The following is a 21,432-nucleotide window of genomic DNA, read 5'->3' on the forward strand; positions in this document are numbered from 1 at the left end:
AGGTTTTTCCAAGGTTCTGAAGACACTGTCAGGGGAGAGCACACGTGAGGAGCTGTTGGCTTTTCTCCAGCAATACGGCAGCCACTATGTGTCCGAGGCGCTCTACGGTTCTGAGCTGAGCTGCAGCATCTATTTCCCCAGCAAGAAGGCCCAGCAGCAGCTCTGGCTGCAGTACCAGAAAGGTGAGAAGACATGCTGACAAACAGGAACAAAACCCATAAGGGCTTAATGCAAGACAGGTAAATAGAAATGATGCTTTTGTATAATACATACTGATGATGGGGTAAAATCCCTGTGAGACCGATACTTAGATAAAATAAGCATTTTGATATTAATAAGTGTGCATGTGGGACAGGGTAACACGTTGCTGACCAATCAAGGTGTGATAGGGTCATCAAATGTAACCAAGACATTGAAACTTTCTTGGAAACAAAATAAAAGAAACCAATACGGCTATAATCACCTGATATGACACATTTACAATACAGTCTGGTGAAGTTTAGGAAAAGATCATGGCGAAAGTTCAAATGAGCGTTATTTTAAAAGGAAACAGGAAGCCAACTCCCCACTGTTGACAGGAAGTTAACAGCCAGTTCTTGTTTAAGCAACATGGCCTCTTCTCACCACTGCGACTGTCCGGTACTCAAACATTCCTTCAAAACAGCTTTTACCGCTCATGAGTCTCCTGTGTCGATCCATCCGCTGCTGCCTCCACCTCTGTGTACAGAGGTTTCTCCCTTTAATAGATGTCATGTGACTCCTACTGTCATGTTGTCATAATTCCTACGGGCACTAAATGACATCACTTATTAATGATTGTAGGTCGTTTACCCCACTTATATTATCGTAATATTTATCACCTATCCGTTCGTTCTTCTTCCAATACTTTTCGGTTTGATCTTTTACGTTTCCACACACTAATGCGCTCAAAATATAATATATATGTTAAATACATTCCACATAAAAGGAAAACAACTTCTCAGCCCAGAAATAACGTAAGTTATCATTTACAAGTGCAAAAGCTTCCATTCTGTCCACAACAGTAGCCCACAAACAAGATATTAATAGTAAAACAGCATAAACCTGCAGTGTACCGTAGAGAACAGGTGCGAAAGTAAAAATGCATCGATGCAGGTTTCTACAGTCTAAAGACCCTTTATTTACCTCCATTCAAAAGCACCATGAAATAAAATGCTTAACGACATCCCATCAGCATTTTGCAACACTTTCTCATTTAAATTGTGTGTTTAATCTTGTTCATTAGTAATCCCCCCCCCCCCCAAAAAAAAAACTAATTTGCAGTTTTTCTAATTACAGTGCTACTTGCCATTAGGGTTTATAAGTAATTAATACATACTTTCTCACCTTGTAGGGAGAAATAAAACTTGTCTTTTGGGTAAAAGAGTTAACAGGATTAAACACCCACTCATGCTTAAAATGCATGTTGTAATGAATATATTCTCAGTGTCAATACGCTTTAGGGATGGGGACAATGTATCGGAGGAGTAAGAGGTTTTCATTTAATCCAGGAATTACAGCGGGCAGTTTTAATGAGCAGCGTACTCCAGCTAGAGAAAAAGTACAGTAAACATCGTCTGGTCCAATGTTTAATTGGAATGTGTATACTCTTACACATGAAAAACCTCTTAGTTAACTTTTATAGGACTACAAGGGGAGCTGTGCCAAATAAAGTACATAAAAGTAGATTTTTTTAAAAAATCCTTCGTATCAGCACAATTTGAGACGTCCCACTTTTGGAAGTAACTTCAATCAAGACTCGCATTTATTTGTTTCCTAAACGTTTATTGCACTCAGAAAATCAAGAATACAAACATGAACATGACCACATACAGATATGTGTGTAATGTGTTCAACACATTGTAAAAGTCACAACCTCCAAAGCACCTGAAGGAGTTTGGTTCAAGGACATATTGCAATATTACTATCCAATAGTATACACTTTGTAGTAGTAGTATGTCAGGAAAGAACTTCCCTCCAATGAAATAAAGCTTATTCAAATAATGTGAAACACTCAGCACACAAGGACACAAGGACACTTGTTTTTTCTGGTATTTTATGGATTTTTTTTCTTTAACTGTTAAGAGTATTTCCCTAGTAATGATGACGACTATTAGCGACGACGTGAATTAAAGTGCAACCACTTCAACAGAACAAAAAAACCTCTACTTTGGTGGCAGGATTGATGTGCAGCTGAACTATGATATCGCTTAACGGTTGAGATACAGAACAAACACAAAATACGAGGATGACTTCAGTGTCTGTTCTTTCCTATCTGTGCGTTGCCGTGTAACAGGGATCCAAGTGCAGAGTTAAGGTCAGTTTGTGAATGATTTTCCTTTTTAAGGCTCAAACGATTACGACATGCTCTTGACAAAGAAACCTAGACTGGAAGGTGCATATCGTCTCACGGCAGACATATCTATTATTATTTATCCACTATTTTACACAAAGTATCCATGGGCGAGCTTCAATGATTAATTTGATTCCCCATATTTAGGCCACGAAATATTCCGTTCATCTTCTCACGTTTCCTGTGAACGCAAACAAATCAATAAATATGATTGATGAAATAATTAGGGCTGGTAAAAAAAAAAAAAAGCATTATTTTTGATCAATTCGTTTTAGAAAAACAGAAGTAAAAATATAAAACCACTTGTTGGGATTTAGTTTGTTAGTTTTGTAAAATAATGATGGAAAAACGATCAAAAAATAAAGGTTGCTGTGCCCTGTTCCTGTATGTTAATGGCCTGAGAAGCTGTGTAGGTCATTTTGGGCTCATATTTTTGATTGTTACAACCATTGTTGCTTATAAAGTTTTTTAGAATATATCAAATATTCTGAACGCATGGAAAATTAACATAAACTGAAATGCTATCGATTCATTTATTCAAAACATTGACCAAAGACTTGATGAATGCGATAAATAGTTTTTTTAAAGAAAAAAAAAAGTTCTTATTCACTTTTTTAAAATCAGTTGACAGCCCTAAAAAATGATGAATATAATGCATGCCTATTTTGTATGGACTGCTGTATAAGGCTGTAGTCGTAGCAACCCGTAAAAACCTGAGGGAGACCCAGAAACCCTGAACAAACATCTCGGTGTAACAAGGCCAAGTTTGCTGTGTGATGCTGGAGTTCTCCCTGATCATTACTTAAGCATTGCTATTCTGAACACTCCCGCATGTGATCTCTACCAAGGTGGTGGTAAACATAGTCCACACACACACACACGTACACACACATAAACCAGCTCTCTAGAATAAATGTTAGGTTAACTCTGTAAACATTTTTCATGTAGATATGTGATGGGATGAGTGCTTGAGCTACCCTAATATTTGTTGTATAGCAACAACAACGAAAATGTATATTTGTTCATTTTGCTCTATGTAAAGCCAAACTTGGCCTCTCAGAGCTTTTACTGTTAGTTTTATTTCCTCAAAAATTAGCCAGGTCCTTTATTTACCTCAAGCATTCATGTCTACTTCCATCTGTTTTATCGGTTCATTTTTTTTGGGGGGGGGGACAACCAACCCAAAATAAAAGCACAAGCGGTACGCTGGTGCATTTTCCACCCACATTTGAATTTTTTTTTCTTCTTCTTTTTCCTGACGACACATCTGGCCAGCTGTTGTTTGTTCATGTCAACCCCCCCCCCCCCCCTTCTCCACCAACACTACTGTATAACTACTGGCATTCATTTGAGGAAATAATATGAGAGATAGGATGATAAACAACACGTCATCTTTGCATCAACAAAAGGAAGAAGAACTAGTTTTTGTGACCGAAACCAAAATTGCTCACAGTAAATTTGATAGTGCGGGCTAAACAGAAGTAAATAAAAGGGGCCTGAAACTGAGACGTATGACTGAGCAACGGAGCTGGAGCCGTGGATGTTTACCTGGACGTGCCTGCTAGTGACATGTGAAGTGAAGCAGTAAATGTCACTGAAGCTGCTCCTCTATGGTCACTCGCATTTGGGCTGACGTAAACATGGCTAGGCAGTATTAATCGACAGATAAATAACTTAGAAAAAGGTTGCCTCCATATTAAAGAAAGGCCCTTAACAAAAATAGGCATTCATTTATAGGCTAAGTGTGTTTCCTATTTTAATATGACAAAAGAAACTCTTTTTTTTTTCATGTCAGTGATAATTTAAACCCACGGAAGCCAGGCAGTGTAATATTCTATAGCTTTCAATTATATAATTCTACCATTTTTCCAGTAAATGTAATCTTCTACCAGTTTGGTCCATGAAACATCAATGTCAAAACATTGGTCTGTGCAGCTAATGCTGCAAAACCATGGGGGGTGTTGGAAACCTTAGTATGCAGTATTATATCTGACAAAATGCAGCTATTGTGTATTTGCTCCTGTAACTGCTGCTAACGCTCTTCACGTCCGCACTGTAATTCAGGAACTGCTTCCGATGACACGTTATCATAACGGTCCAAGCTGAACCTCCTGCTAACTTCCTGCACAACAAGAAGATGAGCTGCTTCATTTGAGAAATCTAAGATTTGTGCGCTGACATTTTGTTTCATGAGTGAGCAAGGAGAGGTGGTTGAATGCCAGTGTGAAAATGAGCGTACCACATTTGGTGCAGACCCCTGGCAGTTGCCGGCAACGACCCATGTCTAGTTTCCTGCATAAATACATTTGTAGTTCCTCTTAAATATGTTTATATGTAGTGAAGCTGGACCAATAAGAGAGAAAGGAAAATCAACGGTATTTCCAAGACATCAATGGTTTCTTTTACTTCTTTTATTGTGGTAACTTGTGCCAGTTTTCTTGGATGTAAACCACTGAAATATCAGTGTTAGTGTCAGGAAAATAATCCTGTAAAAAGCAGTTTAATAGAGGTGATGACTTAAATGCAGTAGGCCAAAGGAAAACAAAAACATAACCTTAACGAAAGCCTCAGAGAGAATTATTTGGACTGCAGCCAAATAAAAAGTCACAGATTATAATGTGTTTGCATCTTTTCCAAACTTCCATACTTACAAATCCTCTCATGCATATGTGTAGTAGGAGTGGTTCTCTCCTCTATGAGGTGGAGGAGTGCCTCCTCTGAATGTATGTGTAGACTTTGATGCAGTGGTCCCAACAGTCCAACACTAATAACTGTCCCTTCTGAGTGGTGGCCACTCCCACGGGGCAGGTCAGCCCTTCCTGGATCAGAATTTTAAATCCACCCTCTTTAGGAAACTGGAGTATTTCTTTCCGTCCACTGTCTGTTACCAGCAAGTCGCCGTTAGCATCCACGCACATGCCAGTGATACAGCGGAAGTCCTCCGTCTCTGAGAAGAAATGGCTGAGCTGTTTGCCCAGCTGGCCGTCAGTGCCCACAGAGCCGATGGAGAAGCCTCCCTCGAGATGCGGCTCATTGTGGCGTTTCTCAAAGTTCAGAGCCAGACCCTGGGTGAAATACACCGTTCCCGCTGCATCGCACGTCACGAACTTTGGCCGCACAGCAGAGCACAGTCGGTTGTAGCTGACCACACCTACATTGCGGTCCACAGCAAGACACCACAGCTTGCCGCCCTCTACATCTGACACCACAAACTGTCCGGTTGGCATGGCAGTAATGCCCCACGGTTTGATCAGCTGGTTCTTGTGACATGCCACACAGTGCCCATCCATAGTGTAGACTTTTACTGAGTTATCATAGTTGTCAGTCACCCCAATCAAACCTTGAGGGGTCACAGCAATGGATAGGGGGATGAGGTTGGGCAGGTCAGCCCCAAGGAAACTCAGGACAAAGTTGTCAATGCTACTGGCATTGCGTCGAATTTCACGCTGGAAACCTTTGCGATTGAATATTTGGATGCGGTAATTGCCACGGTCAGCCACCAGGACCTCACCTTGCGAGGTCACACAGATGCTGACAGGTAGATTGAAGGTGCCAGGAAGAGTTCCTTTACAGCCCATCTTCTTCACAAACTGGCAGACAGGAGGTTCTGCGCCTGCTCTGGCTCCTCCTGGTGATCCCCCTCCTGCATCCATGGACTTTGACTTAAAGTTTCCAAGGGAACTACATGTGGTATCATCTACAGCTGAAACCATGTCAATATCCCGGTAGAGGTCCACTGATGCCCCCACTGAACCACCAACAGCTCCATCTATATTCTCAACATCACCCTCAAGGGCGATCTCCAACCCGCTGTCCTCATCATCTGTGTTGACCGTTAAAGTGGTTGTGGTCAGACGTCCCACTTCCACAGGCTTTGAGTGCTCTGTTCTGACCAGTTCCGGCTCTTGCAGCTGAAACATGGAGGGCAAGCTACTTCGCAGATTTAGCTCCTCATCGTCACAGCTGCTGCCATCATCTTTGAGCAAAGCGATGTCACTCTGCCTCACTCGCATTGTCAGATAATCACAACAGGACACCACTTTCACCTCTGCAATGTTGAGGAGGTATGTCTGCTCCTCAAGGACCTGCCCATTGAGTTTTTCCACTTCTGCCATAGAAGCAGTGAATGTCCTTCGTGACCTGCTGAGTTCCTCTTGAATACGGAGCTCAGCTGTAGTGTAGTCCTGCTGCACCGCCCGGTACTTTAGCCTCAAGGACTTGGAGATGTTTTCAATAGCTGTCTTTTTCTTCTGAATCTCACCCATCACATCACGCAGAGCAGCCAGTTTGCCACCCAACTCTTTACGACGCTGTTCAGCAGCCACCCTTATTGGCTGGACCGAATGGCCTTCATGTAGATGTCCCTCCCCTTTACACAGCTCACACAGGACGGCGGTGCAGTCGTGGCAGTACTGTCTCGGCAGACGGTTCCAGCAGCCCTTGCACATTAGCGCAGCAGTAGCCGCGCTGCAGGATGTCGTACAATCTAGAATCTTCAGCACAGTGAGATTATCAGCCAACTGGGAAATGCTACTCATACGGGAAACCTTGCTGCAGAAAGGGCAGCGCACGCCGTTGATAGTATTCGCCAACAATTTCTCAAGACAGTGACGGCACACCGAGTGACCACACTGGAGGAGTTTTGGTCTCAACTGTTCCTCATTGTAGGTCTCCAGGCAGATCGGGCACTCAAGAACCTCCCTCATTAGATCTGGGTCAAGTGGATAAGGTGCGGCTGCCATTATGGTTCCTGCCTGAATGGAAAAAAAAAAAAAAAAATTGTGAGAAATATTTCATTACTTTGCTAAACAAGAATGAAATACGTCTTTAATTCACACACGCACCAGTTGTTATTGCACTGCCTAAGAAAATGTTCTTATTTATTATTAAGCTCTCGTAAGCATTGTTTCCGGTCATGTTACAAATAAACACCTGTGTTTTACGTCATTGAACAGAACTTCAAATTCTTCCCCATGGCTGGCCCAAAGGCACTGCAAAACAAAGATCAAACCAAGAGTCGGACTCTCACCATTCAGAACCAAACAAGCTTGTTCTTAAAAGGAGGCTCTTTCTCTGTCATATGGTTTCATTTAGAAAAGTTGTGGGCACATACCAGAATGTGAATGGATCTTCACCAGAACATGGGATTAGCTACGATATGATATTTTAACAATTGACAGTTTTTGTGTATCACATTGGATGCAGCCTTGTTTGTCAGACACAGAAAATGGATCATAAAAGTATGTCTGCAGTTACACAATAAAGACTGCAGGCATATTTACTCTATGAAGCTCATTCAATGCATTCACTATGCGTCAAAATACACCCTAAACATTGTCCAAAAAAGTGTTAGTAGGCTATTTTGCAGCTCATTCAATTGGCAAATTCAGAAACTACGAAGCCAGCTAACACATCTAGTTATAGTAAAAATACCTGTAGGTATTGACAGTCAAGTCTGCAGGTACTGTCAACACCCAGGCTATGCTAACGTTAGCTATCACTGAGCCTTTTACTGTGAGGCGACGATCGTGTTAACAAAAGTAATAATTGACAAGTTTATTATTTAATACTAAGCTAGCAAAGCAAAGGTCGTTCCGCGCTATGCTAATGGCGAGAGATTAGCATGCAGAATAACAACTATTTGTAGTGTCACCATCGAGCTTTATAGCCGGATGAAATAGTTTAACTGTATTCCACAGTTAAAAGACCAGAAAGACGAGAAATATGTCATTTTAGCTTTGTAAACCGCAGGCCCATAGCTACAAAAACACAGAAACGGTCCCTATGATAGAACGCGACAATGTTATTCAACATTCTGTGTTGGTTTAGTTGAACATAGCTCGTGCACTCAAACGTAAGGTATGCTGTTCATCGTGATAATTCTCTTTTGACATTCCAACATCCAAACTTTACCTTTTCTGCAGTGACAGATGGTTTAAAGTACAGAGATTTTGGATGAGAGGTGCTGTATTTCTGCTACTGCAGCTGCCACAGATACTGCAGTGTTGACGACGTCACGTACGCAGAGCAGGGGTGTGACGCAATCACGTATAGCGTTGGGCCGGGCGGCTGTTTTCATTGGCTTCTGTGTGGACCAATCCACGCCGATGGTTTTTGATAATTTTGTGGTCCTGGTGCATTTCATGAGATTTAAATGAATTAACATGCAAGATTACATCAAATTCAGAATTTTAACAGGTTTTTTTTTTAATTTTATTCTCAAAATTCCATTCTGAAACTGGAAAACAGTTTATACCACACATGCCTATAAAGCTTTCTGTGTGTGTGTACATATATATATATATATCCTATAATTACCACTTTAAAATACTTAAAACGCCCCCTCAACTTTTGCTTAGTGAACAATTAACTCAGAGAGCAACACATTTAAAAACATCCAGATTTGGTGAACTATGTCATCAGAGTAGTTATCGTAAAAGACCACTAGATGTCAGAATAAGTCCAGAATATGTTCAGCACACTAACGCAGAATGAGTATAAAGACCATGTAAACTGTTGCAGTTACAGTCATTTCTTAATAGTTTGGTATTTTGTTCAAACCATTTTGTAGTTTTTTTTAATCAACATGCCATTAGAAATAATCAGCTTTTTTTTTGGAATAATTATTGTAGATATAACTCATTTTGAATAGAATGATTCTTCTGTAGTCATGCTCACACATAATTAATTTGAATTTGTCCCCCTTGCTGCAGCAACTTAGTATAAAATTAGAACTTTGTAACATTAATATGGAATATGATCTTGATACAATAAGGACCTTTTAGGTTTGTGGTACATTTAGTACTTCCAGGTGTTTAATTACTGTGGAACATATCTGACACCTTTGCTGTTGTTGCCTGGGCAACATAACCCTAGCCGGAGGGGATGCGTCCCTGATGAGTAATTATACTGCAACCAGTCTACAAAGGTGGTTTAATTCACAAGGCAGTGTAAGATCAATAGCTCGGAAACTTACTCAATTAATCTTGTCACCATGTTTGCTGACAGACAAATGTTGCCTAAGTATCACGCTCATTCCACACAGCGAAGAGCTGACATGGTTAAAAATGCTAAATGACTCTCATACCTGCACAAAAATACAGGTGGTTACATTCGATTCCTCCTCCTACAGGGAGTCACTTTATAAATGATAATACTTACGTAAGGAGAGAACTGTTAGAGCTGTTTGTTTGTTTTTGTAATATTTCAAAATTTTAAACGTCCTGATGTAAGATAGAGAAATAAAAAGTAGGAATGAAGACCCTATTGCACCTTACCTTTGGTCATGTTTGAGTTTCTCTATTCATTGCCTGAGGTGAAATGAGTTAAAGGGTATTTTCAATAGCCAGAGCAAAGCTGAGTCACACCACTTTTTTTGAAAGTGACAACTGGTCTTCCCTGTATCATCACAGCCTGTTACTGTACTGTTACTCATGATGTTACCACTCGTACCTCCGGCTGCATGCTTGCGTAGCACTCTCACACACAACCTGCCTAAATAAACACGTGCATGTTCAGACTCAGTTCTCCCTCACACTGAGACACGCAGACCATATTCATAGCTTGGACTGAGGTCGTAAGCTTGGTCTTGTTGGCAGTCGTCTGAAGGCCAACTCTCTCGATAATAGAAGATTAACAAATAAGGTCACAAGTCTTTTCTTTCCAAGTTCAGGTCACATCTTGAGTCCCTCTGCAAAAAATTTTATGGAGTAGGTCTTGTGTTTGTGTTTAGCCTGAAGTTTCCAGTTAAAAGTCTTGACTGAGTGTGCTGCTGCTGCTCGTCATGGTTTTGTTGCAGCAGTATCTCTGGGGCTCTGTCAAGGCGACGCCAAGTATTTGCAAGTTTCAAAAGTTCTTGTTGCAAATCTAAACCGTCCCCAAGGATACACATGATGGGAGGGAACGACAGTCACCTAGCCAGATAGTTACTTATTGTCTGTGTGCAAAATAGAGATTGTCCATAAATCTGATTCTTGAAGTCACATGTCTTTTGAGGACGAGTCCAAGTCAGCTGCAATTGACCTCAGTTGTATCGTAATTCAGTAGTCGTAGCCTGTTGTCCTTCTAGCTGAGTATTATGAATTTTCGCAGTATACTATTTCTGCTGCATATTGTCTTCTCTTAACAATACGTCTAAAAATAAAAATGTGCTTTTATTTGTTAAAGAAGACATGAATGGACATTACTGGAGTCAAAATCTTCAGGGAATTAAATCATTTTCCCTCCCAATATTTGGTACCATTTTAGTGTTTGAAGGCCTACATAACTTGAAGAGGTTGAAATATCTTTCTCTGATGTGTTTTTGATTTAAAATCTCACAGCAACTTGACAGCTCGAGTATGTGCGCTACAAAACCGTCCTTGAATGCATACTCATGTGTGATGTATGTTTTTCTGCTGCTGGTAAAGCACATGTGTTCCTCATGTGTTTGAGAAATGAATAGTTGAACGTTTGTGCTCCGTACTCAATGTGTCGGATTAACTTCTTTAACGTTGTTGATATTACAGGAGTCAAATCTTTCTTGAAGGATATTTGATAGTTAAAATTGTTAACAGGAATCAGTCATGGGAAATGATGACTCTAATTCCCAGTTTTCCCTCCTTGAACAATGTCAAGGTCTTTCCCTGCTGGGGTAATCCACTGGTTTTACTTGCTCTATGTATGTAGGCTACTATGTCTGTATGCACTTGTGTAATGTAGATAAATAATCTGATCCACTAATCAATCCATATGTTTCTGTGCATAAGATGAACATTATATATTATAGCCTACCGGCTTTTACACCCAACAGAAACAAAGTAAGCCCTCTAACATGTGGCCTGAAGTGTCCTCGCCCCCAGTAAAACACTCAACACCCTAGTAGGATTCTCTCCTGCATCTGTCGCTTCCTCGTGTTTCCACAGTGTGTTGTTTCCCCACCACCACCTCCAATGACAACTTCAAACACTAGTTATTGACACTCAAGACCCTCCTCATCCCTCCCATTCATCCACTGTGAGGAAAACTGATGACAGCAAGGGATTAGCTTTGTTTTTTCTTCATTGCTGCAAGCAAAACTAAATCCAGATGCAGATTTTCTGTGCTGCTCCTCCACTTCATATTTTGTATGTTTATGGTGATAGCAACAAAAGCAAGTGAGTGAAGTTTTTTTTTTTTTTGAAAAAACACATGTTGTTGCATTTGTCTTTAGCTGCACCTCCTCATACCCACCCTTTCTTCCTCCTCTGCTTACCCCTTCAGAGGCAACAGACCAGGGCGTGGGTGTAGGTGGGCGGCGTGAGCTTAAGTCAGTACCCTTCATCAGCTACCTGTCGGCGCTGCAGAAGAGCCAGCTGTTGTCAGACGACCTGGTGAATGGCGTGGAGATCCGCTGTGAGGAACAGGGCAGCTGTCCAGCTGGTTGCCACCTGTGCCACCACCAAACCATTATGGGAGGTGTGTCGGGCAGAGGCCGCAGTGGTAACAGCAGGACCGGAGAACAGCCTTCACCCATCCCTGTTCTGCTGGAAGTCAGCCGTGTGGTGCCCCTCTACAGCCTGGTCCAAGACAACATCACCAAAGAGGTGAGATAGAAACACAACATGTGCATGTGCTTGGAAGCAAAAGAAGCAAAAGAAACTTTTGAAACTCCAGCATAACCACTGCAAGACGGCACCATAATAAAAGCAGAAATGTTCCCTCGCCAATTTGTTGTAAAATCAAAAGGATTTTTGAAAGAGAATTCAAATTCTGCATGATGTCATTGATGTTATACTTGAAAACAGGTTTGTTTTTATATGAATATAACCTTCTTATTATTCAGCATATAATTTTACATGAAATTAACATTTCTGCAAGTATATTCATCCTAGTGCTATACATCAGCATCTTAAACCTTTATCACTGTACATTGCTATTGTTCTCCAAAGACTTTTAATATTGCAGTTGTGACAAATCACCTCTAGGTGGCATGACTTGGTTAAATTTGACCACTGGAAAGGAGCAGTGTAATACAGAGGGCATAAAAAGATGACATCATGGTTTTCTCCCCTTGTGAGGAAGTCAAAGTGTATACTGTATGTGTGTGATATATTATATAGGTACACAGCTGAATGTAATAGCTGCTTAATGGCCACATGTTAGATGGGGCGGGGGGGGGGGGGCTTTGGCATCACTTTGCCTTTAGTTTGTTGCGTTTTGTTGTGTTTGGGCTTCATCGAGACATTGTTTGGCTCCCTAACATTTGGTGTGTGTTTTCTCCCTGTATGTGTGAGACAGTTTTGCAGGTGACTCACATCGAAACTCACACACACATGAACATACACAACAGACTGGTTCATATCCACCCCCCAATCAAGCATCTAATTACCTTACCCAACAATACCAGAAGCAAAAACACACACACACACACACACACACACACACACACACACACACACACACACACACACCTACAAAGCTCTCTGTGCGTGCCGCCCATAACAAGCACCACAGCCCCCAAGAAAAGAAGGCACAATCAATAGCAGACGATCCCTAGTGGGCCTCATCAATAGCTAAACGTGAGGAAGAGCAAAATGTCTCTTTGCCCTCTCTTCCAAACACCTCACTATCCATCCATCCCTCCCTCTCTCTCTCTCTCTCTTGCTCTCTCGCTCTCTCTCTCTCTCTCTGTCTCTCTCTCTCTCTCCCCCTAACCAACCCATGGTCTTCCGGGGATGGAGAGAGTGAGATGTATAAGGAGGAGGAAAAGGGGTAGACTGCAGTGGATCGCTCTGGCAAGCTCCTCTGAGGTAGCTTGAGGCAGGATTATTAGCTTCTTATTGATGTCATCGACCTCTTGGGAGGGAGGGAGTCCATCACTCTGCTCCTCTTTTTCCTGCCTTTCATCTCTTCTCTTGGCCCCAACTGCTGTTACCAGTCTGAAAGGTACATTACATACGTATATTGAATTAAGCCACCAACGACACAACAACCTCCCTTCCACAAACACACTTTCTCTCTTTCTCTCTCTGTCTTTCTCTGTCTGTCTGTCTATCTGTCTTTGTGCGTGTGTCGTTCTCACACACCTTTGAGACTTTCTTTCTACTTGGCTGGGTCTATCAGGAAAGACAGCTGCCATGTTGCAAAAGCTTTCTCAGGGATGAGGTTCTTTTTTTGACCCTAAACAGCCTGAAGAACACAAAATAGAGGCATACAGTTGCACGACTTGCGATCAGGTGGACTGACGTAATACAAATACTGCGTGTGTATACCAATTAGTGTCTTTGTAAGCACACTGCAAGTTGACATGTATGTATAACCTCCCATCTCCCTCCTTTCTTGGCTGTTCCTTCCACATTAGTCTAATAATTATGAAGCTACAATTTATTAAATATGAATTAACCAGCCTTAAAAGACTATAATCATGAGTGAAATGTCTTTGTATATCACTGAGCAGTTGATAAGTTGAAGAATATTGTAAAGAGAATGGACTTATTTTAGTATTTATGGGGTCCAAAACCTGTTTTAGGCCTACGTTTTTATTTTTAACACTTTGAACATTTGGCGCACCCAAATTATAAAGAGAAAAATATCAAACCTCTGTTTAGATTTTAATTAAGATATTGGCTCATAATATATTGGCCTCAATGCATTGGATGTGGGGGTGGAATATAGAGTGATAAAGCATTGAAAAGCAACTTAAAAAATAACAGATGCTTTTATTCTGGGTTTCCCATCAACAGTTAATTGTAGGTGGCAGGACTGGACTATAGTTGAAAATAAAAACTGCTACCATAAATGTTCACATACCTGTAGTGTTCAGTTCATTTCACCTCCATGGCAACTTCAATTAAGATTGTTTTCATCAATAAATTCATCTCTTGAATGCGATGAATTGATCAACTAATTACCAAATCAACAAATCAGTTCTCAAACCACATAAAAATAAAACTCCCTGCTGTTGATCGTAATTATTGTTTTTATGTTGTTTGTTTTTAATGATCCGAGCAGCACACATGGGTTTTCCACTGTAGGAGCCTGTGTCGATGTGTCTCAATACGCTGAAGTTTATGACTTCATCAGTCGCATGCATAAGTGAAATTGTTTGTCTTCCGTCGTCTGGATGCTTCTCAATTAAATCTGTTCTGGGTTTTGCTGGCTTTAAAAACTGTTCTTGACAGGAATTTGACTAGAACTAGTTCTGGCACTGACTTACACCCGTCTAAGGTGGTACAGGCCTGTTATGTACACGCAAATACACACGCGCAGAGATACTCCCTTGTTTTAATGCCAAAGAAAGTACGTCGTGGAAAAATAAATAATTTTTTATTCTGCCGAGCTTGCCAGTGGCCCCCGTGTTGCAGTGAATGAATTATGACAAACCTTTTGAACAAATTGGTTGTGAGTCCAATGGGTCAGAAAGTTCTATATCTTGCAGAGTGGCTGCTGCCATAGCAGCTGCAACGTTCTTTTCTCAGCGATCTCTTGAATGTACTTGTCAGAAATGTATAATGACGATATATTATGAAAAAACAGACGATCATCCAAAATGATATCATTGAAGTAAAATAATAAAGTACAGGAATTTAAAAAATGTGAATTACCTCAAGCCACTTTTTTATGTGCTGTAGAAAAGTTGTTGTCAACATCACCACTGATATATCTGAGGTGTAAGTCTCGGCCGATACTCCATGATGAACTTTTATATTGGTCAGGTACTGATAACATGAGCTGGCTCTGGATAAAACAGATTTTGCTTCATTTGAATATTTGATTTCCAGGTTTCATTAAGTGTAAGATCGTTCCTCAAGTCTTATCCAATAGGAAAAGTTTCAGCCTTGGGGTTGTGTCTTTCTTTACTTCTGAATCACATCTGAAAACTTTTATTTGTTTCCAATTCTCTAGTAATCCTGTTCCCCTGTTTGTTATTTGGTAACACACAATAAAATGGAAAATCAACAAATTCAATTGTCTTTGCTGGAAATGTCAGGTCAGATTGGGTTAGAGCCTCCTTCGGCAGAGTTGGCTCACCTTAAAACCAATAGCGGCTGTTGGAGGATTCTCCATTGACACAGCAGTCTCCCACCAACCTTTGGGTGAACCAACCCTCCAGCTGCCCCCAGTGTCCAATTTCCTGGAAGTACTACTTCTGATAAGGTTCCTAGAAGCAACCCATTAGTCCCATTTGTTAACACCATTAGCTCTGAATGATTGGAATGACTACATAAATACATTTGTAATCGCACGCACGCATGCACACACGCATGCAAACACAAACACACACACACACACACACACACACACACACACACACACACACAGGTCACTATTGACGGTGTCCTGTGTGTGCTGGCTTCGACTCTTTACCACCACTAGTGATCATCTTATAAATCAATAGTGTGGGCCAGCTGGCCAGTGTTTTCGTGTATTAGCCTCTGAAGACAGACAGTAATATGGTCAGCTTAGACTAGACAAACAGATTAATACATTAAAGAGGTCACAATGGCCTCCTTGGCCTTCTTGTAAGTCACGACAGGCTTCTACGAAAGTGAAAGGTCCAAATAGTATTTTGGTGCCAGTGAGTCTGCAGGGTCTAAATGACGTCAAAGCTTGGAATTTTGCGGCTGGAGTTGTTGCTGACGCTCAGTAGCCTTGCAGTTGGCTGATCTTGTCTTCTGTTCAAAGGAGGGGATGATTACATTTCAGCTCAATTTGCTCAGTATCAATAAGGTCAATGGAGATGAATAGTGGCATATTTGTGAAACGGTAGAACCACGTGTTATTCTAACCGTAGGGCCATCACTGCTTCCTGAAAGCTCATCTGTTAAGGCTACACTTTTGCTTTTACATTGAATCCTCATCTGGGTGCTTCTTTGTCATAATGCTGGCTTTACTAATATGGCGCTCACTGCATAAGGGTTCGTTTCTTACCCCTGTAAGGCAAAGACAGAATGTATATAGATCAACAATGTTATGGGAAATGCATTTATGGGTAATCAATGAAGTATAGGGTATCCTTTCTTCAGCAGATCTTGTAACCGCATTGAACACATGGAATGTAGAAGTACCCTCTCCAGGGCCTTTCTATGTTTGTTCATCTCGCTAAAGGTATTTCCTTACCGACCCAAGATCCCCTTTTTTTTTTTTTTTTTTTTTTTTTTTTACCTGTAGCAACACATTATCACATTCTATCACTTAACATGTTTCTAAATGTACTTTTTCTTGCTTTCCTTCAAATCCTCATCACTCCCCCAAACACACACGCATACACACACACACACACACACACACACACACACACACAGCCCCCACTTCATTCCCCAAACCTCAATTAGATTCCCTATTTACCCAGTAGAGACTGTCATGCGTTACTCTTCAAACATAAACATGGTGGTAATCGTTTTGTCTATTTTTCACTTGTGCAGCCATGCAGTCAAGCGCGTAGGGCCATATGGGTTTTTTTTTCTTCTTCTAGAAATCTGGTGGTGGTAAATGCATGGCGGTCTTGTGGTCTTTTCTCTCCTTTTTTGCCCCCCAAGCAGTTGAGGTCATTTCTCCTTGCTCATATTTGTCTATTCTGAGTACGTGTTTAGACCTTGGAGTCCAGTTTTTTTCTTCTCATTGCCTTTGTCTGTGGCCTGCTTCCCATTGACATGAGGTGGCAAGACCCCTGCTGGTGTTGTTTTCTGGCAACAGTTAGCTGCACAAGTTCAGCTGGGGGGTAGAAATGTAATAACCTTTAGCTCCTTTTGGTTTGTCAGGGGGGTTATTGTATGGCCTTGGATTACAGCCCCCCCCCCCCCAACCCTGCATAAAAGGGTTTGATTTGTGGGATTAGGGAATATTCACACAGGGTTTAGCAATATACTTGAAAAAATGTCAAATTTGCACCTGTAGATGTTGATAATTATCTAACAAAACTTATTTCAGGGATGCTTCTGCTGTCATGGTTGCTGTGTAACACAATAATCATTTCTCTGAATACTGTGAAACTTTGTTAATATGGTCAGAACTTAATCTGTATCGTTTCTGATGACTGTTGCTTGGATATGCGTAGAGAATCAGTAGCGTTCCTCTGAGAATCGACACGTGTCTGTTTCCTTCTCTCAGTGTTGGAATCTTCTCCCGCCAGTTTCTCTTTGAGGCACAATGATGCCATTTGTCTATGTTTGGGAAAGAAAGGTGATAAGGTGCAGTGGCATTAATTTCAACATGCAGGCCTGCATTTATTAACATAAAATGTTCTATAGCTGTTTGGTTTAGTTAAGTTTGTTGCTTTCTATTTGCTGCAGGGTTTCAATGGTTGTGAACAACCATTTCTCAGCCATTTTGGTCCACTTGTTCCCTCGTGCATAGGAGTGAATGTTTCATGTGTCCAGACTTTGAGGGGAAATACTCAAGCTTTTAGCTTTAAAAAAAAAAATAAATAAAAAATTACAAGGCTCCTTTTCAGACCATTGTTTCACATTTTCTTTTTTTTTTCTCATTCTTCCCGAATTGTGTTGCTCAACATTTGGCATAATCTATGGCAGGGACCATGACGGTGTCTCTCTAAAATGTGTCCATCATTCATTTGATATTTCATATGCATTTGAATGAAATGGGATTTTCATAGGTTTCATCTGGATAACAAATTTTGATAGTGCTTACATGTGCAAATATGAGTGATGGATGGTATTTTGATGAATCAGGAACAGCATCAGGGGAATATAACGTTAGAAGTTAAAGTTTTATGTTTAGTGCATTTTATATTCATCTATTTTCTACCACTTATCCTGTTAAGGGTCATGGGGGCTGGAGCCTATCCCAGCAGTCTTCGGGCGAGAGGTGGGGTTCACCCTGGACAGGTCACCAGTCCATCACAGGGCCAACACACAGAGACAGACAACCATTCACACTCACAGTCACACCTACGGTCAATTTAGAGTATCAATCAGCCTCGTCCCCTCTTGATGTCTTTGGACTGTGGGAGGAAGCTGGAGTACCAGAGAGAACCCACGCAGGAACAGGGAGAACATGCAGACTCCACACAGAAAGATCCCTGATGGAGCTGGGGCTCGAACCCGGAACCTTCTTGCTGTGAAGTGACAGCGCTGACCACTGCACCACCGTGACGCCGCATTTTATATCCTATCAGTAAATGTCAGTGGGTTTATCCCAATTATCAAATAAGTTTTTCACAAATGCAATATCACCATTTTATGGTGTTGAGATTCATTGCAATAATTTAAAGAAAGTGCTCTTAGAAGATGTCTGTTTCCATGAAAGATTGTTGTGTCTCTGGCTAACAGTTCGGTGTTGTGGAAATGCTTACATCAGCTCCTAAGTGCATAGCCAGACTCTTTTTTTGACCCTTTTTGTTGATCATTACGAAGCTGTCTGCCCGTCTGATCAGGAGTTTACCTCAAATAATCTAAAATGTCACTTCCGCTAATCAACGTACAGCAGAAATCTTCCTTGGCATTTCTCCAATGAAATGAAACAACCAAGTGTGGAAATCAATCATTTATTTGTGTGTGCATGTTAGCATGTGTGTATGTAATGCATGCATGTGCGTGTGTGGGTGCGTGTGTGTGGTCGCATCAGTTGCTTGTGGGATCAGTGAACGTCATGGTGTATTGGAACAAAGGAGTGGCTCCTCTCTCCTTTCTGTTGGATGCCTGGTACCCAGTGATAATGTTTCCGCATCATTCCAGTGTCCTATTTTTGTGACTGTGATCAAGCACATCTCCAGAGTTGTCTGTATGAGGCAGCACTTCCAACCAGTTAGAGTGCATAAATAACTGAGTGCTCCATTGATCCATAGTGTGACAGGGGGAGCCAGAGTGCTTGCGAACTCCCTTGAACTCACTCTCGATCATGCCTGTGGCTTTAAGGAAAAGCCCTGACATTATATTTTATTGCTTTGACAGTTGTATTGGCATTTTGCTGCCTTTTAGAAGATGACTGAGCTTCTGCCTTTGATTTTTTTTTCTTTCACCCGTTAATGAAGCAGCACAAGGAGATGTTAGGAGATGATGTCATCTCCTAACATCTCGCCACCCACCCCCTCTATAGACAGACCGACAGCGACACGGAGAAATCCACACAAACATACACACCCACACACACACATATATACACACACTCATACACACACAAGCACACACACACACACACACACACATATATATATATATATATATATATATATATATATATATACACACACACACACGCACACACACACGTGGGGAGTGTCACAGCATTCACACTTCCATCATAAAAGTCACAGTACATCTATGATATCACAGTGGAAGCTTGACGATGTTAGTGAGATGTTCCTGGCTTCCGGTAATTGGGAACGGTGGATATGAAAAGGTCCCTGTGTGTGTGTGTGTGTGTGTGTGTGTGTGTGTGTGTGTGTGTGTGTGTGTGTGTGTGTGTGTGTGTGTGTGTGTGTGTGTGGGGCTGTACTTCTATCTTTATGAGGCCCTAGACCTTTACAGAGAAGACATTTTTGCAAAGAAAGGGCATTTTGACAAGTCCTTGCTCCTCTAGGTGCTGTTAAGGTAAGACTGAGGTTTGATGTTTTAACGTTCGAGTGGACAGGCAAAAGGAATTGATTAGAGTCAGTAGAGAGTCATCATATAGGAAAAGGGTACAGTGTCTGTCTACTATATCTGTATGGGGACATGGAGGGCACTGGAGGAGAAGGTAGGTGGGGTGGGAGATCAGGGGTGGTGGGGTAATTGTAGATGGACGGTGAGTGCATGTTCCAAGAGATAATTGCATTTCTCTCACCTGTTACCCTTTACAGGCCTTCAAGAGCGCCACAATGAGCTCATACTGGTGTGCCGGAAAGGGCGATGTCATTGATAACTGGTGTCGCTGTGACCTGAGTGCCTTCAGCAAAGATGGCCTGCCTAACTGCAGTCCCCTCAGGCAGCCGATGTAAGTGTGAGGCAACACTATGACACCCAGGAATTCATGCACAAGAGAGATTTCATGGATGCATGCACTGATGCACCACAGGAACACTCTCTCATATGCACATGGACTCACACATGCGCACACACACACACACACACACACACACACACCTGTCTATACTGACCCCAGGGGCACTTGAGGAAGTTGTAGAAACAAGCTCAGTCCTCAAAGTTCTAATAGCTGTCAGTCGGCCCTTACACTCCTCTGAAAAGAACATTCTCTCATTCAAGGTGTTCTAATAATACCTGGGGGGGGCTTTTGTGAGTCATCCATCCCAGCTATTGATGCCCTGCTAACTTTGGAGACACCATAATAATTCCTCAGTATGTGAGGATTTGGGGTTTTTTGTTTTTTTGTTTGTTGTTGTTTTTTTTGCATGTTCCTTGCGTGTGAAGGAAGTTGAGTGTACTCGGGCTGTGCATCCGTCTATGCAGCCTTCTGAATGAAGATCACACAATTGCTGGAAAAAGCACTATACCACTGACTTCAGATCAGTTTCTGTTGGTCAAAGGTGCAATGACCACACCTCTTTGAAACATAAGCACACCCATGGGCTTCGATGTTACATCGTCTCTTTTTCCTCTTTGTGTTTCTTTTGTTCTCCTGTCCAGCCCACGCCTGACTTCATGTGTCTCTCCTAGTATGAGTAAACTCCTTGCATTCATAACACTCCATCCTTGTCCTTAAGTTAGTCCTCCTGTAGTGTTTTGTGATTATTTGGCGGGGGTCATAACATCCACTGTCGTTTAAAGATTCACATTTTTTGCAGTCTATCCCAAATTTCCACGTGCAAATGCAATTTTAGTTTGATTTAATTAAAGCTTTTGAGATTGACAAATTCTGCTGTAATGTAACAAATTTTCTTTGGGAGACGTAAGAAAATCAAAGGAAAGGCTCTTTTTTTTTTCAAAATGAATGATGCTTTTGGACCGGCGATGAAGTCACATTCAGAAAACATTAAAAGCAGCTTGTTGTTGTTGTTGTGGAGTCATGCGATCACCCAACATAAAAAAAACCCACATCTTCCTAGATACCATCAGCCAAACTTATCTCATTTATTCATGAGTGAAATTAAATTATATATTTGTTGATCATTTACATGACCATGAGGGGCCTGAAAGATATTTTAT

The 21,432-nt window shown here is 41.4% G+C and overlaps 2 protein-coding genes across 5 annotated transcripts in view; one reads left to right on the forward strand and one right to left on the reverse strand.

Annotated features, from left to right (window-relative positions):
• The window catches only part of astn2 (astrotactin 2), a 285,748-nt gene that overhangs the window by 220,151 nt on the left and 44,165 nt on the right, over window positions 1-21,432 (forward strand). For all 3 annotated transcript variants that reach the window (XM_086186408.1, XM_086186406.1, XM_086186407.1), the window contains exons 16-18: window positions 3-182; window positions 11,612-11,934; window positions 20,130-20,263. In XM_086186408.1, coding sequence (XP_086042534.1) covers window positions 3-182; window positions 11,612-11,934; window positions 20,130-20,263 — 637 coding nt within the window. The remainder of the gene's footprint in view (window positions 1-2; window positions 183-11,611; window positions 11,935-20,129; window positions 20,264-21,432) is intronic.
• On the reverse strand, window positions 1,792-8,391 carry trim32 (tripartite motif containing 32). Of its 2 annotated transcripts, XM_086186411.1 has the most exons (3): window positions 8,285-8,353; window positions 7,304-7,362; window positions 1,792-7,125 (listed from the first exon to the last, which is right to left on the reverse strand). In XM_086186411.1, exon 3 carries the CDS (start codon window positions 7,111-7,113, stop codon window positions 5,065-5,067), a length of 2,049 nt encoding a protein of 682 aa, XP_086042537.1. In that variant the 5' UTR covers window positions 7,114-7,125; window positions 7,304-7,362; window positions 8,285-8,353; the 3' UTR covers window positions 1,792-5,064. The 2 variants fall into 2 exon arrangements, with proteins under 2 accessions (XP_086042537.1, XP_086042536.1); XM_086186410.1 differs by lacking the exon at window positions 7,304-7,362 and having other exon boundaries at window positions 8,285-8,391.

Source organism: Aulostomus chinensis, chromosome 19 (genome assembly GCF_037954235.1).
Source record: "Aulostomus chinensis isolate RoL2024-O1b breed Wild chromosome 19, RoL_Achi_v1.0, whole genome shotgun sequence".
NCBI lineage: Eukaryota > Metazoa > Chordata > Actinopteri > Syngnathiformes > Aulostomidae > Aulostomus > Aulostomus chinensis.

Coding starts and splice junctions, on each gene's coding strand:
- trim32 (XM_086186410.1), bottom strand. CDS start 7,113: ATGGCAGCCGCACCTTATCCACTTGACCCAGATCTAATGAGGGAGGTT.